This window comes from Antennarius striatus, chromosome 9, assembly GCF_040054535.1.
Source record: "Antennarius striatus isolate MH-2024 chromosome 9, ASM4005453v1, whole genome shotgun sequence".
NCBI classification, from domain to species: Eukaryota; Metazoa; Chordata; class Actinopteri; order Lophiiformes; family Antennariidae; genus Antennarius; species Antennarius striatus.
Window position 1 is genome coordinate 2,682,329 of NC_090784.1, and position 14,146 is coordinate 2,696,474.

The 14,146-nt window shown below is 41.2% G+C and overlaps 1 protein-coding gene across 1 annotated transcript in view; it reads right to left on the reverse strand.

Annotated features, from left to right (window-relative positions):
• The window catches only part of gask1a (golgi associated kinase 1A), a 50,455-nt gene extending 36,767 nt beyond the window's left edge, over positions 1-13,688 (reverse strand). The window contains exon 1 of the mRNA XM_068324720.1: positions 13,336-13,688. Coding sequence (XP_068180821.1) covers positions 13,336-13,338 — 3 coding nt within the window. The 5' untranslated portion in view covers positions 13,339-13,688. The remainder of the gene's footprint in view (positions 1-13,335) is intronic.
• Between the last annotated feature and the right edge of the window lie 458 nt (positions 13,689-14,146).

Consider the following 14,146-nt stretch of genomic DNA (forward strand, 5'->3'; position numbering starts at 1 on the left):
AATTAAACCAACCACTGACTGAACCCTGACTGAGCAACCACTCAATTCCTTTTCTGCCATAGGTTCGTAAAAGTGTCTAAATCATTCATAGCTCTGAAATAGTTAAAATCGATTCTGATTCTTGCTTGGCACATTCTTCTTAAAATGGCTTCTGCACTGCAGTCAGACAAACCTTCAGCCTTTTTCCCCCTGCTTAGATAAATGGCCATCTTTGCTTGGCCAAGAAAAAAAGCTTACAATCTGACAAGAACAAGAAGATTGACACTTGTTCAGATGTCTAGTAGAAACAGATCAAAATGCTAGAGGGAGCAATGATGAAGACTACCTGGTACAAGCATAAACGACTAAAACATGACTCGGCGTATCTCAGTTAAGGCTGAACATATGTCTTACCTTGACTGGTCCCACCCCTCATAAAGTTTCAGTGCAAAGTTGAATAGTTACCTAAAATTAATCTTGTTAAATTAATTATTCTTGTTAAACAAAGGAAAAATGGTCTCTTGGATCTACTCCTTTATTCAGATTCTCAACATACACATTCCTGCCACCAGATTTCATGTAAATTCATCCTCCAACAAACACAGGTAAATACAGGACTGCACTGGTGGAGAAAATAAGCACATATCTCATTTTCTTTCTTTTTCTATCTTCTTTTTTAATCAAAAATTGAATATGATTATTGAAAAAAGAAGAACAGAAGGATGATATGAGAGAAAAGGAAGGCAAAACAGTGATTCAGAGGCTGAAATGGACTGTGTGTGTCTCAGCTGTCAACAATGGTCCATCAGCTCAGAGCAAACCTTAATGAAACCAGTCAGGTTGCCCCCCCCACCCACACACAGGAGTGAGGAGGACATAACAAAGATAAAAGAAATGCAAAAGCAACGTGACAGAAGCAAATGGATGAAGCACAATGGAGAACGCATTCAGCAACTACTTAATTCCTTTTCTGCTGGGGTCTGAGGATGATATGACAACACATGAAAGAAGAAAAACAAATGAATTGAGCTATCCAAACACATACCTGACAGATACCATTCAGTATTTCTACATAGAAAATAATGAGAGCAGCTGCCAAGAGAAGAGTAGATCAGGATTAAAGATCTTGCTTTGATTAATTTTCAGATGTCTCTATTTTTAATTTAGACATGACAATTCAGACAGAGAAGTCAATACTGGTGTTGTAGGCTTAAAAACTGGAGGGGAAGCCTTGTAGGAAGATGACATATAATGTTCCAACAGTGTAAGTCTGGTTTTAAATTCCATTTAAAGTGGTCTGAATTAGAAATTAGCAGCTGCTGTTAGCATCGTAGCCCTGGATGAACTAATAGTTATCACTGCATTGCTTTGAATAATGTGTTCTAATTTCTTTTCCTAATGTTTATTCATGATTGAGAAGTGAGTTTTCAAAATGCAGAAAGTCATCTCTGATTTATTTTATCTCATGTCTATCTTCAACTTGACACACATCTTATTCTGATTGCACCTTTGCTCTTCTTATGATTCTGTGGATTGTTGTTCATCTTACTGTCATAAACAAAGCCTCTTCAAAATGACTCGTTCATTAGTCAGTGTCAACGTTACACTCCCTCTTAGAGTGCTTGGTATGAGATGAACAAATGAGATTTCTGCCACTATTAGTCATTTGTTTATATCGAATTACATCTACATTGAGGAGTCACAGTGGTTAGTTCTGTAGCTTTGGATTCAACCTTCCCCTCACATCTTACTACTCAAATTAATATGATTTTTTTTTCTACTATATACTTTCTGCTATATATTTTCTACTACTAATTTTCAACTTACGAAACGCCTCAACAGGAAAATATTGCCTCTATTTATGAAAGAAATTTCGAGTTAAGAAAGGTAAAAATAACGGTATGGGCTGCTACCAAAGGTTCCTGAACGCAATATTCTTATAGTTGCTCTGCCATTGGCTATTACCTAGCATCCTGACATCCCGTTGGCTAAGAGGGACCTCTTAGCCAATGGGAAGGACCCTCATTGACTAAGGATGCTGCATGCGCATGTCCATGCACACGCTGCATAGGTGTCTATGCAACGTCCTCGTCATTTTGCCATCGACCCGTGACGTGTTCTGATAGTTTTCCGTAAATATATTAACTTTTTGAGTATTCACTATGGACCCCAAGAAAGTGACAGAGAAAAGAGCAAAAGAAAAGACCCTAACCCTAACCCTAACCCTAACCCATACAAATAAAGCAAGAGATAATAGAAAAGCCTGAAAAAGAGATGCGTTTAGTTGATCTCGCTAAAGAATAAGGCTGTAATGCATCTACAATCACCACGTTATTAAAGCAAAAGGAAGTTTAAGGAGTTTAAGGCATTGCGTGGGTGGTTGGAGAAGTTCAAAAGGAGGGCTGGAATTCACTCTGTTGTTCATGGTGAGGCAAGAACACATGAACCAAAGAGGGCAAAAAACAATGAAGACAGCAGTTAAAAGGTAAATGATCATCATTTTTATTCTTTACTCTAACCTTTATGTTATGCACAACTCTCATTTATTGTGTAATAATCCTATTGTAACATGTATTTGTGACATCTTCTAATGCATTTTTATGCTTTATGTTTTATGAAACATTTATGTCTGAATTTTGGGGGCTTGGAACGAATTAGGGCATTTGCATGGAAAACGCATCTCTACTTACAAAATTGTCTACTTACGAAATATCTTCCAGAACCAATTAATTTCGTAAGTAGAGGTACCACTGCATATATACGTATATACAGCGGTCCTCTAGGCATGCAATGTATACACAGCAGAGTGATGGGCAGCCTCCATCTTGGTGTGCAGCCTGGGCGGGGGCGGGGGGTGTCTTGCTCAGGGGCACCTCAGCAGTGCTCATGAGGTGGGTTGGAACCTCCCACTGTCAGCTCAAACGCCAAATATTTTAGCCTACCTGAGTCTCGAGATTCCATGTCTGCTGACTCAGCTCCCTATTGAACTCCAAGACCTTGTCCAACCTCACATCATTATGTACTTAACACATAGTACATCAAGTTATTTCATTTCAATCACAATCAAACTAAGATATGTTGGTAGAAATGGAACCTAATATTCATGATTATTTCATTAATATGCACAAAAGAGTTGCTTTTGTCACATTCATGTAGCCGAAAGAGGGCACAAGCCAGTGTTTCATTGTGCCAGTCCCAAGCCCGGATAAATACAGAGGGTTGTGTCAAGAAGGGCATCCGTGGGAAAAATTTGGCCAAATTGTAAATCAAATCTATGACTGCCATACCGGATCGGTCGAGGCCCGGGTTAACAACGACCGCCATTGGAACTGATGCCTTACACCACATTGTTCATGTGATTTCTTCTGGCAGATGCGCCATGACTAGTTGGGCGTGACTGTGTGTGTGTGTGTGTGTGTGTGTGTGTGTGTGTGTGTGTGTGTGTGTGTGTGTGTGTGTGTGTGTGTGTGTGTGTGTGTGTATATACAGTATGTATAGATATACACAAACCAAACTTTTCTTCAATTGCATTATGAAGGACTACATTCTAAGTCTGAGCTACTCGTTTTTCCCTTTGGTTATTTCCTGTTACAATCCAACTGGCTTTCCACTGCCACTGAGTCGTTCCAATTTTCCAAAGCTGCCTCAGAATAAATAAAATACAGCTGCAATAAAACAACTTTCTCTGTCCAATGTTGCTTTAATCTGACCATAAGAGGACGGGGTTAGTGTTGATTATGTTTTAAGTGAACTGACTTGCTACTTGTTCTGCTTTTGGTAAAAGAATAAAGGATGAACTACCTCATGTTCTTCACAGTGTACAGAAAGAAGCCTGACACCAGATCACTGCTCTGAAAGTAATTATTTTGTGAAACAAGAAACCCTCAATCGGTATGGCTGCAATGGGAGTGTACATGTGGTCAGATCTGTTCCCACAGCACATTCCATATTCCGAAGAAGAAGGTGTGGCATGAGAGGAAACTTTTACTAACTGATGTAGCAGCTAAAAGATAACCAAGGCATCATGCAAAATTTAATGCCACATCAGAAACAAATTAATCTGGCCTTGTCACAGCCAAAATTACATAATTACATGCTAGCATGCACAAAGCACCCCCCTGCTGCAACCCTCTGCATGTATGCTGGCTTGGGACTGACCCACAGTTGACCCTGGCTTTGGACCGGCCCACAGTTGACACTAGCTCTGAACCGGCCTACATGTGATCCTGGTTTGGGATTGGCCTACAGTTGACACTAGCTTTGAACCGGCCTACATTTGACCCTGGCTTGGGACTGGCCTACAGTTCACCCTGGCTTTGGACCGGCCTACAGTTGACACTGTCTTGGGACCTGCCCACAGTTGACCCTGGCTTGGGACCGGCCTACAGTTGACCCTGGCTTTGGACCAGCCTACAGTTGACACTGGCTTTGGACCAGCATACAGTTGACCCTGGCTTGGAACTGGCCTACAGTTGACCCTGTCTTGGGACCTGCCCACAGTTGACACTGTATGTATTTACAGTGTATGTATTTATTCAATCTCCTTTCTCTCTCTCTCTCTCTCTCTCTCTCTCTCTCTCTCTGTCTCTCTCTCTCTCTCTCTCTCTCTCTCTCTCTCTCTCTCTCTCTCTCTCTCTTGCTCTCTCTCTTTAAATGTTAAAAAGTTACATGTGTTCTTTGTTCAGGAAACACACAGTACTGTTTCTTTTTGAGATGTGAACTCCTCTTTGAGTGAATCTTTGGCTTTTATGAATAAACGTGATTTTTAAAATCAAAATCACTCTCTCTCTTCCTCTCTCTCTCTATATATACATATATAGCATAGATATTAACGTATATGGAGCACATAAAGACAAATAATTAATTTGGCCAGTTAGTATGCTTGGCCGGTGGACTTTTTCGTCTTGGCTGGTGAGTAACCCTGGGAAGTGGGTCAAGGAGAGAGAGTTAATAATTCCAAATGTTTTGTGTTCTTTCCTTCATACTTCAGAGTGCTGGACCTGGAGAGGCCTGACTACTGAGGATTGGACACATGACAAACATCTTCTAAAGCAGCTGCAAAACTGGCAGAGGTGTTGCATTTTAAAATAATATTTGTGTAAAAAAGATGGCTGTTACCTGGATGTGGACCGATCACTAAGAGATTCCCTAGAGTAAGCGGAGACACAATTGCAAGGCTGGTTCAGTGAGTCATTTGTAGATCGAGTCTTAAAGCTTAGGCTCTGCTTGTAGACTCAATGGGAGAGTCACTACCACCCTGTTTTTAACTGCTTGTGTAATGGAGTTTTTTCTTGTTAGTAGGCATGTCCATAAAACACAATATTTGATAACTTTGAATTAACAATGGCGATAAAGGACAAATCAGAGAACCAGTAAATATACACCAACACCAAGTGAAATGGTAATCCATTCCGAGTTCATATCTCACAAAGTGGCAGATGGGCATTATTAGGTATTAAGTGCTTGACCTGATGGTGAATTTATAGTGAAAAGTCACATGACATGGACATAATGATAAGGAGTCCAACCTGGTTACGTCATTTCCACAAACAATTTTCCTGCAGACCCACAGTCACGGAGAAGGACGAAAACAATTACATTCTTTGTCAGTACGGTTTTTACAAGTCTGCTTTCTACTTGTATAAATTTGAGCAGAATACTCTGTCTGTTCAATGAGCAGGCATTATAAAGCAAATTGCTTTTGGCACTAAGCTTTTATAACACCTCAATTACAAAGACCAGCACTGACTAAAAACTCTGCTGTGGTCGGACATCCCAGCCTTCAACTGTCATTATGTTTATTCTCTGTTAAAGGCCTGTGTCTGGCTTCCCCTCACCTCTGCCTTTCATTCTCTTTCTCCACTCATACTTGGTTTGCTTAAACAAAAATCCCACAGCAGTGTTCCACAATGCACCAGCCAAAAGAGTGATGAGTGGCAGATGGCTGTCTGGACAGACAATCTTCCTCCCTCTCACAGCGACTGAGAGGGAGGCAAAGCGCCTTTGAAATGAGTGCACTGAAATGCTCTATTTTTGTTCTCTGTCCAGTCTGCCTTTATTAGTGTACAAACCCAGAGCCGTAAAGATCCAGACAGCAGCAGTTAACCCACACCACGGGCAATAAAAAAACATGTGTTTCCATCTTCTCTCTGACTTTTTCTTTTGTGAAAGTCCTAGCTAATCATCTTTTAGTCACCCTGTTTTTTGTTTATTTGCTTGCATTCATCCATCCATCCATCTTCCAGCTGACTTTGGGGGAGAGGCAGGATACACCCTGAACATTCCGTTACAGGGCCAACAAATAGAAGAAACAATGCACACCCAGGTTCATAGCTCTGGGGAAATGTAGGTTTGTCTTCAATCCCGGAGTCTACTGTGAAAAGTCAGTGACTGCACCATGAGATGTTCTATGAAAATCGGTCTGCTACTTGATTTGTGGTCTTCTGCTCCTAATATTACTTTGATTTCATCACACTGAGGGCTTTATGGCAACCTGACATTAACTTCTAGTTGAGCAAATAGATGAAGGATGATCAACACTGGTAGTCTGGAAAAATTTTAATGTAGGTGATAATTAAATCACACAGACTGCAAACCTGAAAATTTTATGCAAAGTAGTTCCTTTGATACAAGCATTTGATATTATAGAAATAGCAAAACACTGCATGCAGAGGATACTAACAGTGGGAGTTACAACTACGTCACAAATTCCCATGACTCTCTCATATTCTGAGCATACTAGGGGTCAAATATGAGATTCCCAGCCAACAATCACACCTTTGACTTTAGCACTGATACTTGGACTGGCAGTGTTAGTACAAGGTTGCTCATCAGTTAAAAAACACTCACAAGCTGTCAATGTGTGCGCTTTCTCCACATCATTCACGTCAGGTTCCCAGTATTTTTCCACCTACCTTCTTCCTCCACACCTGTTTAAATTAAAAGTCACTCCTTCCTCAACTCCACTAATCTGTTGCAGCAGCAGCTTCTGGTCCACAATCATGTCTTCCCCTCTTAAACAATTCCCTATCACTCAGTCACTGTTTGATTGTTTCTTCATTCTTTGCATGACTTTACAGCAATTAACAGCTTTCCTGATTTGATTTGATTTGATTTGATTTGATAGGTAAATCAAGACCCAGGTCTCATTTACAAGGTTGACCTGGCCAAGAGACAGCATAAGAGGCATGAAGACAGTAAAAACAAAAACAAACAATTGACCACAATGCACAAAAAACCCATAGTGACACATAACGGTAAGTGCTAAAAGTATGTACAGTGCTCTAGGACAACTGTCTTTAAGGAGTTTTTAGATGCAGAGAGGAATGAATTAAGCCTTTAGTCCTGTTGCAAATAATTCCAGTCATTTACAGTGGAAAACTAATTTTGACCTTACCTGTTCTTGGATTAGATCATGTTCTACGGATTTTGACCCTGCCTATTCCCTGATACCCATTCAATCCCCGTCTTTGATTTTTCTTTGCCTTTCTGACCCCAATTAGGAGTTTGCTTTGCCTTTCCCGTATTCAGTCTGTTTCACATCTATTTTGTGTGCCATATTTCTCATGAGAGCCTGACTGAAGAAAATTTAGCACATACCCATCAGTGCTGTACTTGGATCCTACTGCCATATCCCTAACTTTACCATCTGGCCATCAAATACATCCAACATACTCCTCATCCACGCAGAACCGCTTTGAAATGGCATAAACACTCCTACACCATAAAGCTCTGCCCTCCCCTCTCATCACAAATGTCCAACTAGGAGTCGCTAATCACGAGCAATTCTTGGCTGCATTGGCTAATCAATTCCCTCTAGATAGTCACAAATGCCACACTCAGTGCCCAGGATCTGACACTTCCAGCTTCCATGTCCATTTCGATTCCCATTCCCCTTCCGCTATAGCCCCTACTGGAGCCCTGGGTGGGAACCCCTAAATGCTACCCTAGAAATCCGGTAGACTGTTACCCATTCATCCCAAATTGTTCCATTGTTCTTGCCCTGCAACTGCTCACCTTTGCCACGTGACACCTGAAAGATTATCCACCACCTGACGGGTCAAACTCACCTATGGGAAACAGTGGAATGGGAATGACACATGCCAGCCCATTTGTCTTTCCAAGCCTTCTCTGCAGATGTTCTGCAAGGTGTTAAGTGGCAGATTAATAGGTCTGGGCCAGGTGGGACGGAAAGTCAAGGAGTACGTCATTGATTTTTTCAGTCGGAGTAGGTGGAATATGGCAGAATATGACAGGCTTGGACAAGTATGTTCAGTAGGGAGTTGTTTATTTCGATCTACCCACTTCCTGGATAGGCTAACAGAGCTGACTTCCCAGATGGATCATTCATACAGCAAGGCAAAAAGAGAGACACACTTTGTTCCAGATCCTCCCTCTTCCTGTGAACACAGGGGCTGAGACTCATTTGCAGAGGAAGGAGGATGAGCCCATGCAGGTGGGTCACACCAGGCTCACGTCTGTGGAGAGGGAACAATGTCAACGAGGTGATTGCTGCCTCTACTGTGGCTATGGCAACCATTTTGTCACCTGGTGTCCAACAAAAGGTCAGACTCACAACTAGGTGGAGGGATACTGGTGAGTTTCATCTCCAAGCTCTCTACTTTCGCACACCAGTTGTGTCATGCCCATCTACTGCAGCCATCAGGATCCCACACTCTATCAACATGTTCATCATGTCCGGGCACCTCTCCAGAGGCTTGTTCAAAACTTGCTCTTTTTATAGGCCAAGAAATGTTTCATGTCTTTTCTGTGTCCTACCTGGTTACATCATCAGGAGGGGTAACATTAACAGGAACCCTGCCAAAGTTTCTGCCCCTTGACCCCCTTGTCCTCTTGTCCCACATCTTCCTGGAATTTGTCACCAGCTTGCCATGTGCCATAGTCACACTGTCATCTTCACCCTGGTCAATCAGTTCAGCAGGCTGGCCCATTTAGTGCCTCTGCTTAAGCTTCCTTCAGCCAAGGGCACCACCAAATTTGTTCTGTCCTTTCAATCTACAGGCTCCTGAAGTCCTAAAGTAGAGAAAGGGGCCTCCAATGTCCACTGGAAAAGGATATGGCCCTAAAAAATGAACAACATGCGACACAACATGGACAACAACAATCCTAATTACGATGAGGACACAGATGATGTTTCCTCTGCTGTGGAGGAGAAGTCATTATCAGGCACATTAACAGTGAAGTATTGGCTGCATGTCATCTTGTCTTTTCAGTGAACAGAGGGCATCTAAAGATTGTTCACAGTGTAATTCCTGTGTTGTGTATCCTATACTAATGACTTTAATCCTCTGTACTCCTTAACCACAGATCTTACAGCTCATTTAAAGACCAGTTGTAAGACTAGCAAAAAAAACCCAAACAGCTTATATTATGAGTTTTTCAAGCTATAGAAACCAAAGAAAGAAAGCAGCTTGAAGATGGAAAAAGGTTCCATGTAACAATGGTAAACATTGTTACTTTAAAAAGGATACATTATATTTCTTAACCTGCAGTATGTTAACTATTACATACAACCCTGGATATATTTAAAGCTAGCTTATCAGTGAGTGTCCTCGAGTCTCTGTTCATTTCTGCTGATAGAAAAAATAATGTGGTTTGACTCTGAGTAAATTGATATGTACCCATTTCATATAAAGCCCATGTCTTGTGGTGCAGCTCTGCAGTAAGAGTCTTGCTGTGATGGCTCAGATGACCTACCTCAATGCTGGTTAAGTCTTCTTATCAACTCTTTGATTGTCACAGACTTGTCAAATTAGAAAATAGAAGTAGATTAAAATCCTGCCGCTCGTTGAGATATTGGCAATACATCAAAGACAGCTCTTTCACGACTGGATCCAAAGCCAGTGGCTTTGAGATAAATGTACTTCAAATTCCCCTCTGGTCATCCAACAGAACATAGAAGATGTTCTGGTATGGGAGCCCATATTCAATGGGCAATTCAGAGAGTAACACAACACCAAATGCTACACTCTTTTCTATAAATCCACAACCTTTATTTATATAGCGCTTAATCTCATCATCATACATTTCAAAGCGCTTGAACAGAGAAACCCAGCTGAACCCTCGAGAGCATAAACGACAGTGGCGAGGGAAAAACTCCCTCATTGCAGAAGAAACTCCGGGCAAAACCCAGACTCTGGAGGGCGGTAATCCGCCTTGGCCGGTTTGGTCAATACACACTCTTTTGAGTGCGTGTTAGTAAGTGTAAAAGAGAGAGACGATCTGTGTATGGATATGAGTGTGTAAATACGAATATATTAGGGCTTGTGCTAATGTAATACCTCAAGCAAGAATGTTAAAAAATGTATAACAGAGGTTATACATTTCCTGTAAGCTAAAACTGCAGGCATGTTTGCTTTTGCACATGGTGACAGAGCAGCTGCTCTCAGAATGTTTGTATATTTTGTGTGTATGTATTTCCATTTTCTGAGACATACTGTCCAATGCAATATGAAAAAATATGGAGGAGTTTTCATCACATGATCTGAAACCTGTGAAAGCTGCTCATTTCTTCTTGTAGAAGGTTGCTAGGCAGGCTCATGTCTGACAAATAAAAATTCCACAAAATAGAAAGTAGTTTCACTGACCCATACAACAATAAAAGAAACAGTATTTTGTGGTAAAAAATACACATCATCAAATATAATTAATGCAGCATAATGTTGCAGTGGGTAGCGCTGTTGCATCACAGAAAGAAGATTCAAGGGTTGAGTCTTGTTCTGTACAGGGTTTGTATATTCTCTCCGGGTTCTCCGGCTTCCTCTCACCTCCAAAAATTGACCCGCAAAAGTGGAAGAAGTTGTAGATTACTAAATATAACCAATGTAAAACCTACAGAGCAAAATTATTTCCACTTTCCATCAGTGTATTAAATCAAACAACACACTCATTAAATATTTTTTCCATTCCCAAAGCAATTCCTTCCTGTTCAAGGTCTAGATAGAAGGAAGCCCCATCAAAAGTCTGAGCCAGGGTTTGATCCCTACAAAACATCAACTCAGTGAACTCTGGGGAAACTGAAACTCTGACTGAGGAATTCACCCATCAGCTTCTCTTAACACACCTGCCAGCTCAGAATATTTCTCTTTTTATTGTTAGCCAAAGTATGATAAGCTCTGCAACCACTATGAGCCTTTCCACAAGAAAATAAACCAATAAAACTGGTCTTAGAAACAAAATACAATTTAAAACATATCGTAAATCTACACAGTACTCAGACGACGCAAAACCTCCAGCATGGAGGGTCAATCTCCCCTTGACATTTCCAGTAAGAATCTCACATCTTATCTCAAATCATTTGTGGTCACACTTCACTCTCCCTGTGGAACACCTTTCTTTTCTAAACAAATTTGTAATGGAGCCCACATCCACATGCACCTCCTACCCTCTCCTGGTTGGAGAACTCCAAGTGCCATTTAATTGAACTGAAGAAATGTCTTCAAGTGTTTTCTACAAGTCCACTTGGCTTTATTTAACCGTGACCTGGATGACTGAGAATTTTCCAAAACAACACCTCTTCAGCAGATGTAACAAACAGTGAGTAATTTTCTTCTACAAATTATACCTGACTGGACTTAAAAAAATGCTCAGTACAATCTCAACGTTTTGATGATGAAAAGTTATCATAGATTTTTATGTACAGGTAACTTGAAAAATGTGGCCAATGAGGCAGAGCATATGTGAAAAACAGGAAGTTGTTTTTGTACATACAGCAACAGATGTAATCTCAAAGATGTCTACTTGCAAGTGTTTTGAGGGTGTCCGTTACTGCAGAGGTGAGGGGTGTGTTGCTATTTTTCATTCCATCACTGTCACTTAACTAATATGTACCTAACCTAACACCGGCTGAGCCCTTGTCAGATGTTAAGGGGAAGAGCCAGCGCACCAACCAGCACTTGAGGCTCTGACACAAACTCTACAACAATTAATCAACACACAAGAAGTCTACAATCTGAGGAAATAAATTTTTGTGATCTGTTATCAGACCCGTTACAGAAAATGAGAACATGAGAGTTTCCCTTAAATCAAGCATAAAAAAGGAGCAGCACAACATATGATATCTTTCATATGCAGTTGTTACTTGACGGCAATATGACTACTGCACATCCACACACTGATCTGTTAGATTGAAATGATAAATCATACAGCTAGTGCGTGTGTGTGTGTGTGTGTGTGTGTGTGTGTGTGTGTGTGTGTGTGTGTGTGTGTGTTTATGTCCAGAAAGAAAAACAGCAACAAGCAAAAAAACTGGCTTGAAGCGCAGTCCTCATTTTCAAACATCTAACGACATACACCTGATAGAGGCTCAATCTCTCCAATCAGAGAAAAATCTCCACCCTCTGTTATTCTTTCTCTCCCCACACTGGCAAAGAGGAGGAAGGAAGGAACAGGAAAGCACAGCTGAGAACACAATGAGTGGTAGCAGGGTTCAAGTCCTTGATATTTAACATGCAAAGACTGACTGACTGCTCAGCAATGAATTCCAGTAGAACTAACTGAAGAGCAGAGGTAGTAAGACCTGAGGTCTGTGGACGACTAGCTGGTTACATTTCAGCTTAGACAGCTTTAAAAACACAACTCACCCACATCAGGGTCAGTGTGTCACCACCATCGATGTTATTTATCTATGGAAATCAAAATTTTTTTTGCATGTGCTACAGTTCCACGTTCAAGAGGAACAAACTGATTGGCTATGCAATCAGAAATGTCCAACCATAGAAATGCAAGAAACAAGAAAAAAGAAAGAGAACAAAGCAGAATGGGTTCCTATGTGGCAGCTGAGACCAGGAGGCTGTCTGCTCGGCATATGGAACCAATTTGAAATGTTGAAATGTGAGACTATAGGGACAGTTTGACTGACAATCAGCTGACACCAGATCAGAAAACACTGGTTTGAACTGCCAGCCAAGTTAACCTCTTTATACAAACTTTGAATGAAAATCTCAGAAAACAATTATGTACTCATATAATATCATTGATTGCATTGAGTCACACTGGGAAGCATGTGCATTTGTTTATGTAATATGCATATGCAATGTTAAACATTACATTTGTCCAGTTTGTAGATTGTATTAACCATTAAACTGTTTTGTTTGTCGTCATATAAATAAGTTCTCAATACCTGTGTCCTTTAACTTATTTAGAGTTTGACTTTGAATGAATAATTTCATATCAGTGTCACATTTTTTTAAATCAGTTGAGTCCACCTTTCTCTCTGACTGCAGGATTAAAGCTGCAGTCAGAACCGGACTGGCCCTGGATCTGCTGACTCAGCACCGACTGTCACAGGTTCCGCTCCGGTTCGCTCTGACGCAGGAGAGCCGTCAGCGGTCTTACCATGGTTCACGTCCCGGTGGAGCGCATCCCTCCCCGGCCCCTCTGAGGCGTTTCACCGTGAAGACGTCCACGGAGGTTTCTGGAAGTTACTCCGGACAGCCGCTGGTCCTGAAGCTGCAGCGGCGCGCGAAAAGCTCCATAACTTTAGTTTAAATTAAATATTTAAAAAAAAATACGACGACAAATTACGAAACAGGAGTAGTTCTGTCAACACGTTATCTCAGCGGCACCGGTGACGTCACCACACTGCCGTTTGATCGGTGCAAATTTGACACTGGCAGACTCGCTGTCGCGAGCTCAGCCTCAATTCCCGGGGGCACGCGCTGCGACTCGCGCGCGTCTGGAAAAGCTGATTTCAAAGTAAAAGTCCACGTGTTCAAGGAGGAAGTGACAGAATGTCATCAGTGTGAGGTTTCTTTCCACCAACAGGAAACTTCGTTAGTCTTTGCATTGGAAAGCGGGCAACGTCCGTCTACCTAACACATAATTAGATTATAAATGTCTCATATGATCCAACCCAAGAGAAATACAAGTTTTGAAAAGTCCTTGTTAGATGTTCTTGGAGTTCTTGGATCATTTCGCGTCTAAAAGTAACTATCCACTAGAAACAAGTTAATTATCTTATGGCATGCAAAAGTGGACCTAAGTTGTACGCATATCATTCTTCAATATAATTATCGAACGACAATTAAAAAAAGAATACAAAAGGTAAAGATTTCACCTCGTGGAACTTAAAGGGCACGATTGCGTTGCTGTCATTCATTCATTCATTGTAAAAACACGCCAGGAACATCCACACACAGAATGTTTA